The sequence below is a fragment of the Macaca thibetana genome, chromosome 12 (genome assembly GCF_024542745.1).
Source record: "Macaca thibetana thibetana isolate TM-01 chromosome 12, ASM2454274v1, whole genome shotgun sequence".
Taxonomy (NCBI): Eukaryota; Metazoa; Chordata; class Mammalia; order Primates; family Cercopithecidae; genus Macaca; species Macaca thibetana.
The window spans coordinates 31,116,099-31,138,129 of NC_065589.1; the positions used below are offsets into that span (position 1 = coordinate 31,116,099).

Here is a 22,031-nt window from a genome sequence, read left to right on the forward strand (position 1 = left end):
CTCATAGTGCTCCAAAATAATCTAATATCCTTAAAGTAAAACTTGTATTCTAAGGTCAAAATGTAGAAGTTTCCTAATCTTTTATCATGCATGTTTTATTCAGTTAAATTTGATATTAACTTGCAATAAGTTTGAGCACCTACTTTGCATAGGCACTGTTCTAGACTGACTTGATGCCTTTTCTAATCTTCAGATTTGATGTATGTTCAAAGAAACACAAATTTTTCTGTTTCTCAATTTGCATTATGCTAGAAAAAGCCAGACTCAGACTGTATCATTTTATACCCTTAAAATTTGTATCTAGTTACTGCAATTGTATTTACATCTTTAATAATTTTAATCTGTACTCATTTCTACAATAAAATGATATCAACAAATTATATGGATAATAAATTTAAAGTCCTAAATTGCAGTCTTGATTGTTTAAATTGACAAATTGAAAGTACTGCTGTGAATTGGATCCATATTGGCAATCATTCTGGATCATATAGCTGTGCCATAAACCCCTATTCTAATGATTGGTTGCAGGATTTTTCCCCACCTGAATTATCTAGTAAATGGTACAGTTCTCCATATTCACAGATGTAACTGAAGGTTTCTGTGCTGAAACATAGACAAGTCAGTAGAAAAATATTAGGGCTTCCTGCCTTTAAATGTTGGCCTGTTACCGATTCTGCATGTGGCATTGACAAAATTTAAAGTAAGTGGGTAAATGTATGTGTTAATGAAAAACAGAAATAGGGAGAAAAAAGATACAGATAAATGGCCAAATTTAAATTTATTGTAACATACTTCCATTTTTAAGATAGCTCAATCTTGGATTGTTCCTAGAATGTAATCACTCCTATATTTTTAAAGATAATGTAGTCTGTAAATTAAATTTTATTTTAAACCTTGGGTACCCTATAACTCAAGACTAAACACTATCTAATGTCCTCAGCAGAGAAAAATGTTACTGATTTAAACATTTAATAATAAACCTTTATTAACTTGTATTAAGAGCATTTATTTGTCTATTGTGCATGAGTGTTTTACATTAATTGAAATTACTTGTAGTGAAAGTTTACTGGACATTTCATCAGTTTTTTTGAATTATATGCCTGAAGTGTCTATGGTTGACTCTTAAGTTTTAATCAATAGATCAATTGTTATGAAGACATACTGTCTTAAACTATAAAGGATTATTCTTGACCATAGAAATGCAAATTGGCTTAACCAATTATTTGATTATTTTTTTCTCCTAGTTAGAAATATTCTCTGTTTAAGTATAAAGATTAGGTCCAATATCATGGGTATCAAATAGTAAAATTTTTAACTAGTTGGTCCCAGAAAATAGTGAAATAATGAATGAATAATGAAATAGTGAAATAATGAATAATTTAAATAAATGTTTATTTTACAAAGCAATATAAAATACTTTACATTGACTTTATATTCTTATTTTATTTATTTATTTATTTATTTATTTATTTATTTATTTATTCTTGAGACAGGGTCTTGCTCTGTAGGCCAGGGTGGATGGCAGTGGTGTAATTACAATTCACCCTAGCCTCAAACTCCTGGGCTCAAACCATTCTCCCACTTCAGCCTCCTGAGTAGCTGGGACCACAGGCATGTGGCATGAGCTACTTGGCTCATTTTTTTTTTATTTTTGGTAGAGTTGGCATCTCTCTATGTTGCCCATGCTGGTCTTGAACTCCTGGGCTCAAGAGACCCTCCTGCCTCAGTCTCCCGAAGTAGGGGGATTACAGGGATGAGCCACCGTGCCTGGTCTATATTATTGTAAAAGTACACTTTAGGGATACTTTAATATTGATGCCATGTCTTTATAAAGTAACCTTCTCTGTGGTTACTCTACTGAATAATGAATAATAAGCCTGTTCTCCACCTTAGATAACATCAGTGAGAAAATGCAGCCTATGAGTACTGGGCTTTTTTTCTTTTTTCTGTTTCTGCTTTATTTTATTTTAATTTTATGCAAGGAACTTGGCTTATTATTTTGCATTTGACACATGGATTTCCCTATTCATTCTGCCTAGGAAGAATGCAACTACTTTCTAAAAGTTAAAGTCTTTTATTTTCTTTATTATTGTTACTATGTTTTAAAATAATTCTTGTGTTCATGCCTCCTGATGATACTGTAACTTTGAGTAACACAAATACATATGTTGTAGCATAAAAGTTCAAAGTGAAAAAATTTTGAATTTTTTTCTTTATGACTATAACCAGCTGATATTAAGAAAGACATGGAAGTAAAGATGTTTTGTTCAGGAATAACAAACTATTATTTTTCATTCTTTCATTTTAATGTTAAAAGTCTTATAAGAAATATTTTCTGATGTCAGGGCTAAGAAGCTAAAATTTGAGATTTTTTGGTTTTTGTCCTCATTATCTCATATTTGCTTTTGCATTGATTTGGGAAAATACACCTTTTAAAATGCATTTTTGTACAACCTGTGCATCTTTGTATGTCTTATCAAAATCATTGTCCTCATTCAAATGTTATAATTCATTTTACCCAGAAATGCTATTATTTAACTTAATGTTGTATTTAACTCAAACTCTACCAACTTTATACTTTCCCAAGGGATAGATCCTGTTCAGATATTATAATTATATTTTGATAGGAAAAGAGAATTAACAATAGCCAATATAAATATTTTATATTTCTTCCGAAATAATACAAATCCTTCACACACACACGTATACACATGCTTTAATAATGTAGACAAATTAATCTGTGCTCAATATCCCCTAGCACTTGCCTTTGAAAACTAAATCCATTCATTGTTGAAAATTAATTCTTAAATCAGTTTGAACTTGAAGAACATGAGAATATGCTTTTTAAATTGTTTTTCTTGCTGCTGAATATTTAGATAATATTCAACCTGAAAAGAACTCCTAGCATTACTTAGCCCAGTCTTCTAAATTACAGATGATACAACTGAGATTCAAAAAAGTAGAGCAACCATCTCAAAAAGTCGATGATATCATCCAAATAAGATATTCTTTTGCTATCCTATTTCCATGCTGTCTTCACTATTCAAAGCCTTTTTCATGCACACAAGTAGAATTTGACAGTAGTGTAAACATCTTGAGAGCAGGATATATATATATATTCTATATATGTAATTATATATATGAGTGTCATCTTCACATAATGAAAGCAGACAACAAAGTTGCAGAGTAACTTGTAACATGTAACAAGTGGTAAATAAATGTTTGTTGATTGAATGTTATAATTTCAAACTTCTAAGTTATATTGTAAGAACTTAATAGGTTGAGATGTCATATTTAATGTGAATTTTTTTTCCCAAAGGGCATTTGGGTACCTGAAGGAGAAACTGTGAAGATTCCTGTGGCTATTAAGATTCTTAATGAGACAACTGGTCCCAAGGCAAATGTGGAGTTCATGGATGTAAGTACAGACACCCAGGCAATCACATTTTTCTCCATTATCAAATAGCCTGCTTAATTAAAGCAAAGTAAAACCAAAACTCCACAACTTACAAATTTCTCCTATGGAAATGTTATAATCTTATAATTAAAGACATTTCTAAGACCACTTCACATTGTATTATACTTTTTAGATCACTTCTGCTTCACAACTATCTGCCTAGATAGTTCACTAGAACTTGCCTTTAGAGTTTGAAGATATTTACAATCCCCAAGGTGAATTATCTACCACGTTGATTCAGACATGTAATGTTCTTATATTTTCTTGTTAAATATAACCAAATAGCTCTCAAGTGAGAGCAATACATAATTTCAACTGAAAAGATATTTAGCAACCAAAAATAGTCAATTGTATTAAATAACCAAAACTCATGAGTATATTTCTTAAAATTAGTTGCACTGAACAATATTAGAAAGACTATGTGGTGGTGGTAATAAGTCACTAATATTTACAAAGCATTTACTAAGTGCCAAACACTGTTACAAATAACTCACAAATAATAACTTATTTATTCCTCAAAATATGACAGACCAAGAACCTGGGGTTAACCCAAGGTTACCCCAAGGTTACAAAGTTAGAAAATGGCAGGTCTAGACTTTCAGTTCAGGAAGCCAGCTTGGGTAGGGAATCAGTAAACTTTTTTTTATAAGGCTGGATTATAGTCAGGCTTTTACATGCTATGTGTTCTCGGTGGCAGCAACTCAACTCTGCCCTTTTTGGTGGGAAAGCAGCCATAGATAATTAAAGCGAAACCAAACAACAAAAACTAATGCAAATGGGTGTGACTGTGTTCGAATAAAACTTTTTATTTACACAAATAAGCTTCAGGCCAGATGTTGCCTAAGGGGAAAGCAGGGGCTAAAATTGATCATTTAAAAAATTAACCATACTGTTTTATTTTATTATGGTTATGATCTATTTAGCTGAAAACACCAATCAAGATTAGTTTCTATAGCAAGTTAGTCTCTGTTAAATTTAAATTAATAACCTACCTGAGTCAGGTAATTACCACTTGACATTTATTTTTTCAATTCAAATTCAGAAGAAAAGACTCTATGGGTTAAAAAACTCGAACTATAGAATAATAACAGACCTCTAAAGAATAAAAAAAGTACTTTATAAGGTCAATCAGAACTTTAAGATTTCCCCTAGCAAAAATTGTAGATTTGAACTGTTCAGCAAATTTCAGAGAGTAGGATTGAATAAAATTATATATGTATCATGCTGTTATTTTTTCACATTCAATACAAGACATCTTGCCAGGGATTCTATCAAAGACCATATATGTTCTTTCTCTATCTTTTAGCATAATGTCTTGAGTAATAAGAATGATTTGTATTTTCAAATGACCTTCATATGAAAGATGATGCAAGCATATGCACTTTGATTTTTTTAAAAAGATAGATTGCTACATATCTCTATCCAGTTTCTCTTGTAAGCTCCTTTACAAGTTTTACAGGAGCTGTCTTTGACCTTGAATAATTTATTTGTGTATAATGCTAACTACTTTATAGAAAACTGCTTTCAGCTTAACTTATTATTGGTTCTCATATAGTAGCTTGATAATCAGCTGGTACAAACCAGCTTTTCAGATTGGTTGGTTTCATGCCTTACCAGTTGCTAAATATTTTAAATATCACCTTGTTGCATATCTACCAGCATCTATATAACAATGAGGCCAAGAACTAAATATTGTTTCTTTCTTCAGTTCTCTGAAGATTCTGACACGCCACAGCTACATGTCCTGGATCATATGTTACAATTTAAAACTGAAGCCTTTTTCAGTGATGTGCCAATTATTCAATTTGATCTTGATCATAGCTATACATTTGTGAAGGGAAATTTTTTCAAAAGTGGAAGTTATAAAGGAAAATTACAATGAGTAGAAACAGTATAGGTTAATTTGTAAAACTGGTAGAAAAAAATCCTGTCCAGACAAGACTACAGCCAAAGCTGAAATTCACAAGAATGCTAATAATCTCTGCTGGAGGCTTGAACAGCCATTTTTGTCATATTTCCATGGAAACAGACTGGCAAAAGGGGGTTAAGAGGCTACAAAATAATCACACCTAAGAAAAAAGCTCTAAAATCCTCATCATGATTTTGAATGATTATTTGAAAGCTCCTAACCCCATCAATTTTTTTTTTCTTGATCTGACATATATTCCTGTGGAAACAAGAGTGGAGATGGCAGTCTGAAGTCTTAGATTTCTGCTGAATTTTAGATGAGGCTCTGATTGAGCCATGAAAGGAGACATTTTCCTAGATGGTTGATGGATTTGGTAACCAACAGATTCAGAAGAATCTGTTCTTTTTAAAAGTTAAAAAAAAAAAAAATTAAGGAAAATATTTTGACTGTGCCTTTTCTACTTGTGGATAGATGCTAGAAGATTAACAGATTGATGAACAGCTATCAGCAGAGTTTTATAAGTACCAGGCAGAAACTTGTCCTACTATTTTGGAGACTTCTTTCAAAACATTAGAAGGATGGCATCACAATGATTAAAATGCAGTTTAACTGACAACATCAATGGTGAATTTAATATCTAATGTAGGCTGCTGTAATTTTAACATAAACATAAGCCTATATTTGATACTTACGTTTTTAGCTCATTGGTTATGTGTGTAGATCATTATAAAAGTATTTGAATAGCAAACCACAAAAAAAGGAAGTAGGTACAAGAAAAATGATTTGTAATGTGAATCTAAGGATTGAGTTGAAATTATAACTCTTCCAGAGTTACTTGGTAAAAAGTAGGAAGTTTAGCTTGTTTTAGTTTGGGTTCTTACAGATGCAGAAGCTACCCCTGAAATAAGAATATGAGTGAAAGTCATTTATTTTGGAGGTGAAGGACTCATCAGTAGGAGAGTTTAGAAATAAGACAGGGGAACTAATAAAGCTAGCTGCCATTGTAAGAGACTGGAGCTTCTTTTCACTGGAGAGACTCTGGCAGCCAGTGTAGGACATACACCTCAGAATTATCCCACTCAAGGGTTAAGGGAGCTGAAGGTGTAGAGCTGCTGGGAAAGAGCCACACTTCACCCCGTACATATCCTTCCAACCAAGAATGGCAAAATAAGCTCGGTGGAAAGAGAAAGCTGTCAAGCAAAGAAAGGTGGGTGGGGGTCATCTGGTATAACACTACGGTAGAGTGTTCCAAGGATAACTTTCAAGCTAAATAAGAACTGCTGCAACCACGTTTTTGCAAACTAGTGTATGTGCATATTTGTATTTGTATGCTTGTTTGTACAATTCTTCAGGGGAAAAAAAATCTTTCAAAGACAATGGAAATTGCACAATCTTATTAATCATTAGACTCCCTTTTCTCCACGCTAGGTTTGAAATAGAATATTCTAGATTCAATAAGCACTATTATATTTATCATATAGAGCTGTGCTTTACTGGTTATTATAAAAATAACACAAATGTAACAACTTAATACTCAAAATTTATCACCACAATGAAATTTCCATTGATATTCAAGGATAAAGGAAAGGGCTTTTATATTTTCTTAGAATTTTTACCACAGGCAAAAAAAAATAAATAAGGGGCAGTTTGTGTTCAATTAAATGCTACACTAAAAGCAAGAGAAGGAGAGTTTGGTCACCCAGGGCTGTTACTCTGCTCACCTGAATATGTCTAATGGATTCATAATGACAATAATAACACACTGCTAGTGAATGGCCAGTACACTCTTCATTCCCGTAAAGAAAGATCACGTTGAACAACATTAAGAAAATGACTCTAAAGGCCCACCTTCATAAGAATACCTGCATTTACACATGCTCCTAGTTCTTGTTTCAAATAGAACCATTTCATAGGGAAAATGTAGGCTTTTTTTTTTGTTGTTTTTTGTTTTCTTTTTTTAATCCACAAAATAGTGCAGAACACATACATAAGAAATGATGCTATTGAACAAGATTCTTAAAATTGGGCACCACCATCTCATAAAATCAGACAGACTGTTCACTTTTTCTGAGTTCCCATCACTCTATATTTTTCCCCAGTATTTAAACCTAATATCAGTTGACTTCATTTTTAAATGTTTTATCTAAAATACTTGCTTTCTTAAAAAAAATGAAAGAAATTCTGTAATTATTCTAAATTCTAGTGACTGATCAACAGTCATGGCTTTGTATTTGCATGATTTTTTTGGCTATCATTTCAACGTTTCCACACCAAATTTACCACAGTGAGATACTGCAAGGAAACGTGTTTTAAGTCACCTGACTTTATTATGTAAATAGTAATATTCTTATTAAAAGAATAGCTTGTTTTTTTCTATATATACCATAGGAACTTTTATTTATCTTACAGAACTACTGTTTTCCCATTTTCTGAAGAAATGTTTATGTGAATTGTCTATGTTTCTCTTCTCCATATTTCCATTTGATATTCAGTATCTTGATGGAAATTATTTCAAATCTAATTGATATCATATTAATGGGGTGAAATGAATATAATTTATGAGTAGCTTACATTTTTTCTTAGAGTATAACAGGCTAATAAAATTATTTAAAAAGATATTTTGTTCTATAACATTTTCACGTTATAAAATTTCATGTATATGACTTCACATAGTAATTCTTAGCTATATTCTGTGTCATACTAATAGTGGATTTTTTTATTCTTAATGTTTGTGGGTACACAGAAGGTGTATATATTTATGGGGTACATGAGAAGTTTTGATACAGGCATGCAATGTGAAATAAGCACATCATCAAGAGTGGAGTATCTATTCCTTCAAGCATTTATCCTTTGAGTTACAAACAACCCAATCACACTCATTGTTATTTTAAAATTTACAATTAAGTTATTATTGACTATAGTAACCTCATGTGCTATCAAATAGTAGGTCTTATTCATTCTTTTTTTTTTTTTTTTGGTACCCATAAACCATTCCCAGCCCCTACTACCTTTCCCAGCCTCTGGTAACCATACTTCTACTCTCTATCTTCATGAGTTCAATTGTTTTGGGTTTTAGATCCCACAAATAAATGAGAACGGGTGATGTTGGTCTTTCTCTGCCTTGCTAATTTCACTTAATATAATGATTTCCATTTCTATCCAAGCTTTGCAAATGACTTGATTGCATTCTTTTTCTGTGGCTGAATAATGCTCCCCTGTGCATTTGTACCATATTTTCTTTATTCCTACATCTGTTGATGGACACTTAGGTTGCTTCCAAATCTAACCTATTGTAAGTAGTGCTGCAACAATCATAGGAGTACAGATATCTCTTTGATATACTGATCTCCTTTCTTTTGTGTATATACCCAGCAGTGGAATTGCTGTATCATATGGTAGCTCAATTTTTAGTTTTTTGAGGAACCTCCAAAGCATTCTCCATAGTGCTTATACCAATATACATTCCCACCAACAGTATATGAGGGTTCCCTTTTCCTCACATTCTTGCCAGCATTTATTGTTGCCTGTCTTGGATGTAAGTATTAAGCCATTTTAACTGGGGTGAGATATCTCATCGTAGTTTTGATTTGCGTTTCTCTGATGATCAGTGATATTGAGCATCTTTTCATATGCCTATTTGACATTTATATGTCTTCCTATGAGAAATGCCTATTCAAGACTTCTGATCACATTTTGATCAGATTATTAGATTTTTTTTCCTCTAGAATTGTTTGAGCTCCTTATATATTCTGGTTATTAAACCCTTGTCAGATGGCTAGTTTGCAAATATTTTCTCCCATTTTGTAGGTTGTCTCTTAACTTTGTTAATTGTATCCTTTGCTGTGCAGAAGGCTTTTAACTTGATTTGATCTCATTTATTCATTTTTTGCTTTGGTCGCCTGTGCTCGTGGGGTATTGCTTGAGAAATCTTTGCCTAGATCAATATCCTGAAGATTTCCCCCCATGTTTTCTTGTAGTAGTAGTTTCATAGTTTGAGGTCTTGGATTAAAGTCTTTAATCCATTTTCATTTGATTTTTTATGTGGTGAGAGATAGGGGTCTAGTTTCGTTCTTCTTCATATGGATACCTTTTTCCAGCACCATTATTGAACTGTCTTTTTCCCAATGTACATTCTTGGCACCTTTGTCAAAAATGAGTTCATTGTAGTTGTGTGGATTTGTTTCTGGGTTCTCTGTTCTGTTCCATTGGTCTATGTATCTGATTTTGTGAGATTACCATGCTGTTTTGGTTACTATAGCTGTGTAGTATAATTTGAAGTCAAATAATGTGATTCCTCCAGTTTTGTTCTTTCTGCTTAGGATAGATTTGGCTATTCTAGTATTTTATGGTTCCGTATAAATTTTAAGATTTTTTTTCTATTTCTATAAAGAATATCATTGGTATTTGTATATATTTTTATAGGCATTGCATTGAATCTGTAGATTGCTTTGGGTAGTATGGACATTTTATCAATATTGATTCTTTCTACTCATGAACATGGAATGTCTTTCCATTTTTGATATCCTCTTCAATTTATTGCATCAGTGTTTTATAGTTTTCATTATAGAGATCTGTACTTGTTTGTTTAAGTTAATTCCTAGGTGTTTAATTTCATCTGTGGCTAGTATAAATTGGAATACTTTTCTGATTTCTTTTTCAGATTGTTCGTTGTTGGCATATAGAAATGCTACTGATTTTTGTATGTCAATTTTGTATCTTGCAACTTTACTGAATTTGTTTATAAGTTCTAATTGTTTTATTGTGGAGTCTTTAGGTTTTTCCAGACATAAGATCATATTATCTGCAAACAAGGAAAATTTGACTTCTTTTCTAATTTGGATGCCCTTTATATATTTTTCTTGTCTGGTTGCTCCAGCAAGGACTTCCAGTTGTATGTTGAATAACAGTGGTGACAGTGGATACCCTTTTTGCATTCCAGATCTTAGAGGAAAGGCTTTCAGTTTTTCTCCATTCAGTATGATACTAGCTGTGAGTCTGTCATATATGGCTTTTATTATGTTGAGGCATATTTTTTTCTATCCCTAGTTTTTTGAGGGCTTCTATCATGAAGAGATGACATATTTATTAAAAGCTTTTTTAGCATAAATTGAAATGATCATATGGTTTTTATTCTTCATTCTGTTGATATTATATACCACATTTATTGATTTGCGTATGTTGAAACATCCTTGCATCCAGGGATAATAGTGGGTATTCAAAAATTCATATTACTTAATCTAATTTATTTTCTGACCTTAGGTTTTGTCTATTTGCATTTATGAATACAATTAATCTATTTCAGAGGTGAAACAAGTGCAGAATTTCATTTTGTGATGGAATTACATGTCATATATATGTGGCTTATATGTCAAAGTAAAGTATATTTTGGCATGATCTTGAAAAGTCAGCTAACCAATCCTGTTTCCCTTAAGAAAAAATATAGTTAAAGTAATTTTTTAAAGTTCTGGAAATTAACTTTGCTTTAAAAAAAAATAGAACAGTAGCCAGGCGATGTGGCTTATGCCTGTAATCCCAGCACTTTGAGAGGCCGAGGTGGGCAGATCACAAGGTCAAGAGATCGAGACCATCCTGGCTAACATGGTGAAACCCCGTCTCTACTAAAAATACAAAAAATTAGCCAGGTGTTGTGGCAGGCACCTGTAGTCCCAGCGACTCGGGAGGCTGAGGCAGGAGAATGGCATGAACCTGGGAGGCGGAGCTTGCAGTGAGCCAAGATTGCCCCACTGCATTCCAGCCCGGGCCACAGAGCGAGACTCCATCTCAAAAAAAAAAAAAAAAAAAAGAGTATTTTTGGAAAAAGAATCTATAAACACTAGTAGAAACAGAACTTTCAAAGGTCTACTAAGAAGAAAAAAAAAAATTCCTAGTAGTTAAGATAAATAATTTCTGTTGTAGTTAATTTCATTGGCTCTTGTTCATGTCCTGTTAGCTGTATAGAACTAGTAAGCAATCAGCAGAAGCCTCACATTAGAAATTACTATTTCAAATATCTCAGTCTTCAGCTACATTCTCCTGCCTTTCTAGTTCATTTTCCTTTCGCTGACTTTCCTTTGTCTCATGATCCCTCAGGGCTTCCCATCTCACATCTCTCTGCAGCCCACTTAGATTCATGGACCATCATTGTAACCATGTTCTTACGAAAAATCCTCAACTTTCCTGCTTCTTAAAATAATGCAAGGCAGTAAGCAACATCAGAAATATTGAAATATATCAATGCAAAGTCCTAGACTTATTTTCAATCTATAAATTTTTCCTAGATCATCTCACCAGATTACCAAATTCCATCTCTAGTCTGTTTTATGAATCTGACCTTATCTTCATTCTTAATATTGCCACATGGAAATCTCAGAGACATTTCGAGTTTAGTATACCCTGAATAGATCTCTTCATCCTCTCTTCTCAATCTCTTCTGCCTTCAGTTTCACCCATTTAAATATTTTGTATCTGTATCCACCCTATTGTCCCTATCAGAAATTTGAAATTTATCCTTGAATATCATAACCCCACAAACCACCTACCTCCAATTTAAGAGTAAATGCTTTGATTCTGTGCCAAAAACACATTTGGACAATTTTCTCTTCTTTTTATACTCTTTTGCCATCATCTTAATCCAAGCCCTCAACTTCTTCAGCTTAAGTTCTGAGACTAGCTTCCAAATCTTCCTACTTTTTAATACAAAGCTTGAATTGTGCAGGTCCTCTGCATGAGACTTTTAGTGGCTTTACTAAAGTAAAATATCAGATTCTTAGCTTACAGAGCTCCTGATTTCTTTTCCAGTAGTCTTTCTCTTCACTGACTTTCTTTCCACTCTCTTTATAAGCCAAGCCAGTCAGTGCCTTCACCTGGAGTGTTCATCTTCCCATCATACCTAATGAATTCCTCGTTATCCTTATTTTCTCAGTATAAGTGTACTTTCTCAAAGAGCCCTCTCCTAATTTCGAAAATTATAACTTACTAATAGTACCCAGAAATTTTAATGTTATTATTTATTAATATTATTTATCCTAGTTTTTATTGTAGAATTCCACTCTCCACCACTGGACTACAAGATCCTTAATGAGAGTGACTATGTCTGCTGACTCCATCACTGTGTATCTACGAGCCAGTACAATATACGCAGCTAGTTAGGAGACAGAATAACTACTTTGGTTAATGGTCCGAATTGACTTTTTTTTCCTATTTTTTAAAGACGTTATTCCTCCTTTACACCCTCTCTATACCAGCCTAATTAATTTCTGTGGTATTTTTCCCAATTATTCTATCTTTATTTGGCATGTTTTACTTGGGATCATTTTTCTTAGGTATTCATATTCCTCATATCTGATTCACTTCTACAAACTCAATTTAAGATCTGTCTTGAATCTGGAGTGCCAAACGAGTCACAGAGAGATAGACCTTCCATTTTGACTTGGTAATTCATGTACCCTCTGAAAACCCTTTGAGGAGGAAGACCCTTGGAGGATTTTCTCCTATGCATGCAATAGGCCAATAACTTTCTTTAGTTCCTATTAGGGGAACCTGTTTTAAAGGAATCTTTTGAGTGCTTGCCTGTTAGTGTTTCCATTATATATGGGAGGGTAGTATTAGGTTTCATTTTTAGCTTCTTACTCCTGAGTTCTTGATGACTTGTGTAGTAATTTTGGATACTGTTTGGTTCTCCAACTATAATGTGTTATCAAGGTCTCTTCTCTTTGTTTTTCTGTCTATTTATTTTCTGTTCAGTAAGAGTAAGAATATAAGGATGAAAAGAAAAATAAAGTTAATTTTATCGCAGATTTTGGCAAAAATAAAGAAATAAAAGTAGTTGTGAGATGAGAAGTCTTCTTGCAATAGAAGGTTTTTCTTGATCAAAGCGTTCATGGTCTCACGGGTTTCAAGGAATGAAGCCATGGACAGCAGCAGCGAGTGTTACAGCTGGATTAGAGAAATGCGCAGAACCAGAGTGTGCGGCAGCAAGACTTATTAAAGCGAAAGCAAAAGTAAAGCTTCCATGCTTTACTTGGGACCCAGAAGGGTTGCCTTTCTGGCTTGGGTGTCTTATGCTTATATCCCCTTATGACCCCTCCCCTTTTCCTTTTTCTGTCTTACAGAATTAGCTTATTTTCCATGTGCCTGTGGGTGGGCAGGCCTGATTGGTTAAAAATATCAGGCTGCAGCTAGAGCTTAAACTCCCTATATGATTGATTGACATTTCAATCCCTTAGCTTGCAGCTGTGACTCATTTTGGCTTAGGGGAATGTTCCCATAGGGAAGACCCTATTGACCCAGGAAGTCCAGCCAATTTAGCCACTTAGTCCCTCAGTAGACTGCAAGCATTTCCAGTAAGAGTTAACTGAATTTAGTAGTGATCCTAAAACTTCAGCTCTAAATACTGCCTTAGGGGATACTAACACAAAGTACTTGACAAGTTTTGCATTCCAACAGGCTTAATTTCTCCATTGAAGTACCTAAAAGAGACTATCCAGATCCAATACAGGTTGCTCCTTGTAAGCCTCCACATGTAACTTAATTAACTTTTTGTCTGCCTGTTTCTCCAAAGCATTTCTTGAATTTGTGTGAGTGAAAGGACATTTCTCAAGAGCACATAGTCTGCTGTACCAATATTTGCATTTAGTAAATGGAAATCCGTTGTCTGTTGAAGACATCATTTTCCATATTGTGGGTATTCTCCACCTCTCTGAACTACAGTTTGTGAATTTCGTACGTGACTAAAGGATGTGTTACAATGCCACATAGAGCTGAAAGAGAATTAAACTAATCATGTGCAGTTTCTTATTCCAATCTGAACAGCAACCGATAGTTATTATGACTTATGAAAAATCCCCACTCAGTTTGACTGTATCACTAGGAGGAACAGTTTCTAATACTCAACTGTTCATAAAATGCAGGTAGAAATCTTTTGCCGAAAGGACAAGCAAACACCAGAAAATAGAATTTCCAAACTATCAGCAATTTTCAATATGTCAGACCTCAATGGTTTTGTTAATGATCTGTTTCCAGAGTTAAGAATACAAAATACTCTTCCTGCAGGAGGAAGGGACTATCTGCATAAAGTCCTGGTTTGCATTATATGGCATGAAGTAATTAGTTACTCATAGGGCAGTAATTTGGTTAAGGGAAAAAAGGTTTACTATCCTGTGATAATTGCAATAGGTACATAGGTATCTAATAAAACCTAATAAATCTAATAAAAAGACACATCTAAAAATCTAATAAAAAGACACATATGTATCTTTACATATGTATGGTATGTGGATAAAAGATAAAAATACTCTTCATCTTTTTTTTAAAGTTTAGTGGTACCATTCGGTAATCACTTATTAGAATGATCACATGGCTGGCATTGCTAAAAATGGGATTACAAAAGTGATTACAAGAATATCTTTAAAAAAATTTTATGATCATTTCCTCAAAATAATCAAGAGAATTCCTCATTTTACTTAACAACACTGTTGTATCAGTCAGAGGCTTATGTCTACAGTTTCCAAACCATAGACTGACAGAAACTAAACAAATGAACAATAGGTCTGCTTTTATTTACCTGGTTATGTCCAAAGAAGTCATGGACAGGAACTTTGTCAGTGTAGGGGCCAAGGCCCTTGGCTTCCTAAAGGTTCCTTAAAAATTCACTGACATGATGCAAATTAATAGGAGGAAAGGTAGAAAGACCCCATCTCTACCAGGCATGGTTGTCCTACACGTGTAGTCCTAGCTACTGTGGGAGGTTGAGTGCAGCAGTTCAAGACTGAAATGAGCTAGGATCCTGGTACAGCATTCTAGTCTGGGTGACAGAGCAAGATCCTATTTCTAAATAGAAATGCATAAATGAAAGACTTTATTTTTACATTTTGGGGGGAAATTGTCCGTTTCCTTAAAATTTTAGCAAAAATTGTCTATTTTTATGCTTAGGTTCAAAAAAGTATAGACAGATTTACGGAAGCATGATTAGTCAGAAAGAGTGTGATCTAATGTTAATTGAGTGGAGACACCCAACAAGGCCTATCTGTCTAAATTCTTGTCGATGTCTCTGAGCATGCATTCTTTCCTACTGGGTGTGGGGCAGAGCCCTCTCTGGAATGGAGGTCTTATGACCTACAGTCAAACAGGTAGGTCAGATAATTCTTTTATGGCCAGCTTTTACATAGAACATTTTCAGGTTTGATGGCTGGCTTTCACCAAAAGGGGTTCTCGTTTGTATGCCCTGTCTGGGGGAAGAGGGATTTTAGGTTCTATGGCTTGCCTTTGCAGAGAATGGGACTGAGCGACGGGAGGACAGAGAAGGTCAGAGAAAAACCTTTGCTTCTGGGGCTGCTGTTGAGGCCTTCATTTTGGTGTATGGTCTTCATACCATCATCACTCTTAGCGATGGTCATAGTAAAAGTGTCCTCTCAAGTACAGGGTTAGAGATGACCCCAGATTGCTAGAGGTCTTCTTAATGTTTAGAATGTGATTCCACATTCAGTAGCAGGAGTCAGTAAACCTGGATCACATGTGGACTGATTCCCATCCAGATTAACTGAATATATTATGTAAACAAGGATTAATTTAGGTATGGTTCTTTTTGCACTAATATCCTCCCTCCTCTTTTCCAATTACAAGAGCTAATCTGTACAATAAGTAAATGGAGTGTAGAAAAAATTTTAACTCAATTGCACACCAAAGCCAGGGTGAAAAAGGATCAGCCTGGCATTCCTTGGTTCCATTATCCACCATGAATCCACTATCAATAGCAGAAATATTTTCTGAAGATTTTCTAGAACCACATGTAACATTAAGATCAAAATTATAAATTATAAAGAATTAAATGATTCTTTGTATCTATATTGGGCTACAAGAATGCCTACAAATCGATATTAATATGTCTATTTTGTGAGGAGGATGAAGCTTACAGATAGTATTTAAATCATTGTTCTCATTTCAAAGCCAATAAGGGAAGACAGAGCCTGGATTTGAACTGAAAGCTCCCTAACTGCAAAGTCAACTGGCTTCTCATACCATTACTCTGCCTCCTACAAAATATCACATTAAATGAGAGGCAGGTGGACCACATGTAACAATACCTATGACAGTTTAGTCAAGAGTTTTTTTCTTCTGAGTTTTTTCTTCTGATTTCCTTCAGCTGCCCGCTGCATTGATGGAAATCAAGCTTTGTTCAAGAGGTATTCTTACCCTTCAAAGCTCAGTTGATGGCCTCATCATTTTCTTCTTCTTATTGCTCCATATGACATTGTATGTTACTCTTACTCTCAGATTAGAATATCAAACTGTGTATAACTTTCTTAAAACACACATACACACACAAATCCTCTGAATTTATTAAAAAAAAAAAAAAGAGAGAGATTCTGGAGCCTGAGCATGGTGGCTTATGCCTATAGGCCCAGCTTGTTAGGTGGGTAGATTGGTTGAACCCTGGAGGTCAAGACAACAGTGAGCAGAGATCGCACCACGACACTCCAGCCTGGGGGACTGAGTGAGACCCTGTCTCAAAAAACAAACAAACAAAAATTCTGATGCAAAAACGTTTTTATGAATATTGCATAAATGTTTTAATCATTAACACTTTTCATGAAGTGATTATCATACAATCTACACTTATTTGAGTCTATTAAAATAATTATAGTATTCCATGTATACTACATATAAAGTTTGTTTTTTTCCCCAAAAAATGCTATTGCATCTCCTGAGAGACCATCTTTTTGGTGCCTGTTGCTTACAGTTTATGTATAGCATGGCATAGTGTGACTAGAAGAAAAATGAGCACCTCTGAGGTATTACAATTAAGAGACCAGTTCGTCACAGACGAATAAGTAATCAGTGAGGGTCCTGGATCTCAAAACTAAAAAGCTTAGGGTTTTCTACAGTGATCTTTGCTGCTGCAACTTTATCTAGGGTTTTGATCCACTTACAAATGCAATATAACCTCTCTGAACTTAAATGTTCCATTATCTGTTAGAAAATAATTAGAAGCTGTAAGTAGAAGTCTGCATACATGGAGTTCTTTGGGAGTCCCTGAGCTCATTGAACTGAGAAGTTTGACGGATACTGGTCAGCTAATATTGGACCAGAAGCTAATAATAGCAAAAATGCTGCTTAGCTTGTTGAGAAAGTTAACGTGGGGAAAATGAAAATAAAACATTTGGGATTTATGGTCAGAAATAAATTTCCCTTTTTCATTTGTGTCCCGGTAAGAAAATAGCCAAGGGAGCCAGTTATTTTTTCATTTTTCTTATTTTTTTAAACAATTTATAATTAAGATGTAAGGGCCCACTTGATCTCAACTGTATTCACTATAATTTCTGTCTATCCCTATGAAGAATTTTGGTGAATCAGGAATATGTCTAGTATAATGCATACAAATAATGAGTAGATCTGACCAGTAAATTAAAAATTATCAGCTCTAGCAAGCATGTGGAAAATTAACCATAGGAAACTTGTGTAAGCTTTTTGGGAGACTTGCAAACACTACACAAGGGGTTTGAGTATAATATCAGAAAAGGTTTTTCCTCTTGTGATTAAAACAATGCACCACGTGCCTTTAAAATCAATTTATTTCAAAATGTGCAACACTCACTTGCTTAATGTGTTATTATACTCTTATGAAAGAAAACACATTTTATTCTTTTGCAGAATAGCTTTTCAAAATACAATATTCTCTAGTTTTTCATATAATGTTGATCTTTAAAAAGTAAATTTATGAATTCTCTGATTTTATTGGGTTTATGGGTATGAATATATTTGTAAAATGTTCTGTTATTCCTTTCACTTGTACATACAATTATCTCACATATAATAACCATAGCAACATTTTTTATGTATCTTTATACTTCTGATATCTGTAAATAATATCAATAGGTTTATTAGAGAGAAACCAACTCCTCTACTTGGTAATTCAATTGTCATTTAAAGTAACAGCCTGTATAAAAAAAGAATTTTTTTCAAATCCACATTCCTTTATTTCCCCATTGATTATTTTCTCTTACAATATCTACCTCTCTTTAGTATAATCTTTTTTATGTACAGGAAATCTCTATGTATTTCATGGGCATGTGTAACTGTTAAGGAAATAACATTCCCATTTACAAATGAGAATGAAATATTTAGAAATAGCTCAAATATAATTCTGCCAGCAGAGTTTTCTAACTGAAAATGGAGCAAAAAACTTTCCTTAATGAGGCATAAAGTCTTTCCACTGCTTCTGAAATAAACAGAATTGTTACATTAGATTATCATTCTTTTATTTAATATTTTGTCTATTATACAGATAAATTTACCATCATCTGTGTCTAAAAGTTAGTTAATTTAAACTTCCGGGTGAATTCAGTAAAATTTTTTCAAGTGGGCAGTTCTATGTTTCAATTTTAATATTTTAAAGAGAATTTTATAAATACGAATTAGGAGACCTCTTAGGTAAAAGAAATACTGAATTTAGAGTCTTGCTATAAAAGATCTTGGTCTAAACTCTCCTGCCACCTACAAGTTGGGAGCTCAATGGGAGCCCAGCAAATCTGATTTTCAAAGACAAATTAGTAAGTAACTGCTCCTAGGTTGTTTAGGATGTTAAAAAAATGATTCTTGTTATCTATGCTGTGTTCTATAAATATAAAATACTATTTTTATACTTCTGGCATGTTCTGATAAACATAATAATGACTTAATAGCTATAGTATGAAAATGCATGTTATCTGTTAAATTACATGTGATATAACTCAGGATATTATGGGAAAATGCCTCTATTTATTTACTATCATCTTTCGAGTAATGCTCCCTTCAGGATGACACACTTTTGAACTGGGAATAAACTGGATGTGGTGAACTCGGTTTCGATGTCTGTAAGCTCTCTTAGGGATAAATAAATTCTAGGACGTAACCAAGACTTTGGTTGACTTCAGATTAGGACTGCAGCAGGGCGTATGTTGCAATGAGATGCACAGTGGGTGAGAACTCTTGTTTTTTTCCTAATATGGTCCATCTGAAATTACTGATAAGTCTCAAGAGACCCTCATCTCCAAGCATCTTTCTATAGTCTTCTTTCCAAAAGTTTAACAATAACCATTTCCTAGAATGAGTAAAAATAGCATTCAGAATGTTCCTCTGGTGGATTTAGTATTCATCTCATTACAGGGCTTAGGCATCATTGGCCATTTCTAATCAACAAATTATTTTCTCCCTCTTAGATTTAGATTTTGATTAGCTTGAACTTCATAAAGCAATATCAGAGGAACAAAAAGAGAAACAATTTCTGTAGTCTGTTAACTGTGATCCAAGTGTGTTGAATACGTTTTCTTCCATTCATCATGGTAATAAAGCAATGAAGACCGTCATCCAGTTTTAAACTATAAGTTAGCAGAAAGACTCACATAATTAGTGCCAACTTTTTATAAAAAGAAAATGAAAGCCTATATTTAAGAACTTCCTATTATTTAGGAATTTTCTCTGCCTGTCTTTTTTTCACATAAGCAATTCAAATAGATACAGGATGTTTCGATTTCTAAAAGGTTATATATATGCCAAATTGTTATTTTGTGGATAGTAAATGAAGGTTTTAAGATATTTCTGTTAATAGTACAGGGTTTTATTTTCATCACCTTAAATGAAATGCATTCAAAACAAGGCAGTGTTGGTTCAAGGTTAACAATCGGTCAATCAAGACTTGATGAAAGACAGTTCTGATATTTAAGTCAACCAAACAATCTGTTCAAAAATATGTATTTGCCAGCTAAGACATTTTTTGAAGCATGATCCTAGGTAATCTAACTGTCGTTTTGGTGATGAGATATTACATTACAAGGTCTCTGTGCTATGAGGTTGATAAGACTGACTATGAACCCTGGCATACACCTTAACTATTTGACTTACAAATCAGCATTCGAGCATAAAGTATTCAGGGACAAGGGGCCTTGGAGGATTACTAAGTGATATTTATCATTTGGGTTTTTCCTTCTCAAGTTTTTAAATTTAGGAATATGTCAGTATTTGATAGGTAACTGTGGCATAATTTCAAGGTGAAATTTAAATGTAAGTAAGAACAAAATCAGTTTCACCATTTAAAGAAACAGGAAACAAATGCAAAAATTGGTAGAAGCTCAATCAAGATGTGGAGAAATCTCACGACCCACTATGCTTATATAAGCTGAATCTCAAATCATGTTTCTTTCTCTCAGGGTGTTAACTGCACCAAAAACACCTTACAGAATGTAATAATGTACTTACGTTTCATCCTTGATAACTGGCATTTTTAATCTGCCATTGCAACATCAGTTGACCTATATGTTAGACTACAAGACTCAATCTGCAGTGTGTCAAGGAAAAAAACAGAAAATGATATAAACTAATGAATATTTTGAGAGATTAGAAATAATTTCTTTAGAAATGTGGTATCCTATAATAGTTCAATCAAAAGAAGGTAAATTAAATATGCCCACTTGAACAATTCATGGAAAGCTGGTGGAACCCAAATAGCAGGAATACAACTGTGCCTCAGGAATGACCTGGATCTAGAAATTTAACACTGTAAGCATCTGTAGAGACCTCGTGTATCTCAGCTTCTGCCCAGCTTGTGTGAAGTACCTCCATTAACCCCTAGTCAAGGAAGCAGAGTTTAGGAAAACAATTCTCATTGGCCTCTTTTGGGATTGTGCCCATCCCTGGATCAAATGAAGAGGGTATAATCCCATTTTTCAAAATGACTGCTCATGGTCCAGGAATTTTGTCATGTACATTGAGTGAAGACCAAAATGAATAAAAGGAGTAGGGAGGAACTTGAGAGGCAACCTGGTAACTGCTAAAAACCTAATTAATGCTTCAAGTCCAACCAGAGACCAAAAGAAATGTTTATTTCAAGCTACGTTGCCTCATTTGTCTCTTACGTATATTTTTTTCTTAGTCACCTATTGTAATGGATGATTTTTTTTTCAGTATGATTACTATGTAGGTGTTGTTCACTGTTGGTAATCATTTAATTAAGACCTTTTTCCTTTATGTTCTATATCCCTATATCTAATTCTTCCAAAGCATGTGACTAGAATTCTCTTTTCCCCAATGTCAGATACTTACAGGAAATCTATCAGTTACTCTTTTCTTTTCCTTTCTTATCGCTCTGTTGCCTGGGCTGGAGTGCAGTGTCAAGATCTTGGCTCACTGCAACCTCCTCCTCCCGAGTTCAAGCGATTCTCCAGCCTCAGCCTCCCAAGTAGCTGGGACTACAAGCGTGCACCACTATGCCCAGCTAATGTTTGTATTTTTAGTAGAGATGGAGTTTCACCATGTTGGATGGCCAGAATGGTCTTGATCTCTTGACCTTGTGATCCACCCGCCTCAGCCTCCCAAAGTGCTGGGATTACAGGCATGAGCCACTGCACCTGGCCAGAGAAATCCTTTGTTAAGAATTCCACTCTCATGCTACAATCTAGACAGGTAATATCTAGGTCATTGACCCAGCTGTAATTCTAGGCGCTCTCTTTCTCGTCATTCAGAATCCCCCTTTGCTTCTCAGCTGAATTAGATCCTTTTAGTTTTGGGATACCATATCTTCCTCCTTCTTAGTTTAGTATTTCATTTTACTGAAAGTCTATCTGTAGTAGTCTGTGCCCAATCAGGAGATAGAATCCAATCCATACTATGGGTTAAAGAGGGGAAAATTTAATA

At 34.1% G+C, this 22,031-nt stretch overlaps 1 protein-coding gene across 5 annotated transcripts in view; it reads left to right on the forward strand.

The window, feature by feature from the left end:
- The window catches only part of ERBB4 (erb-b2 receptor tyrosine kinase 4), a 1,170,744-nt gene that overhangs the window by 920,957 nt on the left and 227,756 nt on the right, over positions 1-22,031 (forward strand). For all 5 annotated transcript variants that reach the window (XM_050751368.1, XM_050751370.1, XM_050751367.1 and 2 more), the window contains one exon: positions 3,320-3,418. In XM_050751368.1, the coding sequence (XP_050607325.1) occupies positions 3,320-3,418 (99 nt within the window). The remainder of the gene's footprint in view (positions 1-3,319; positions 3,419-22,031) is intronic.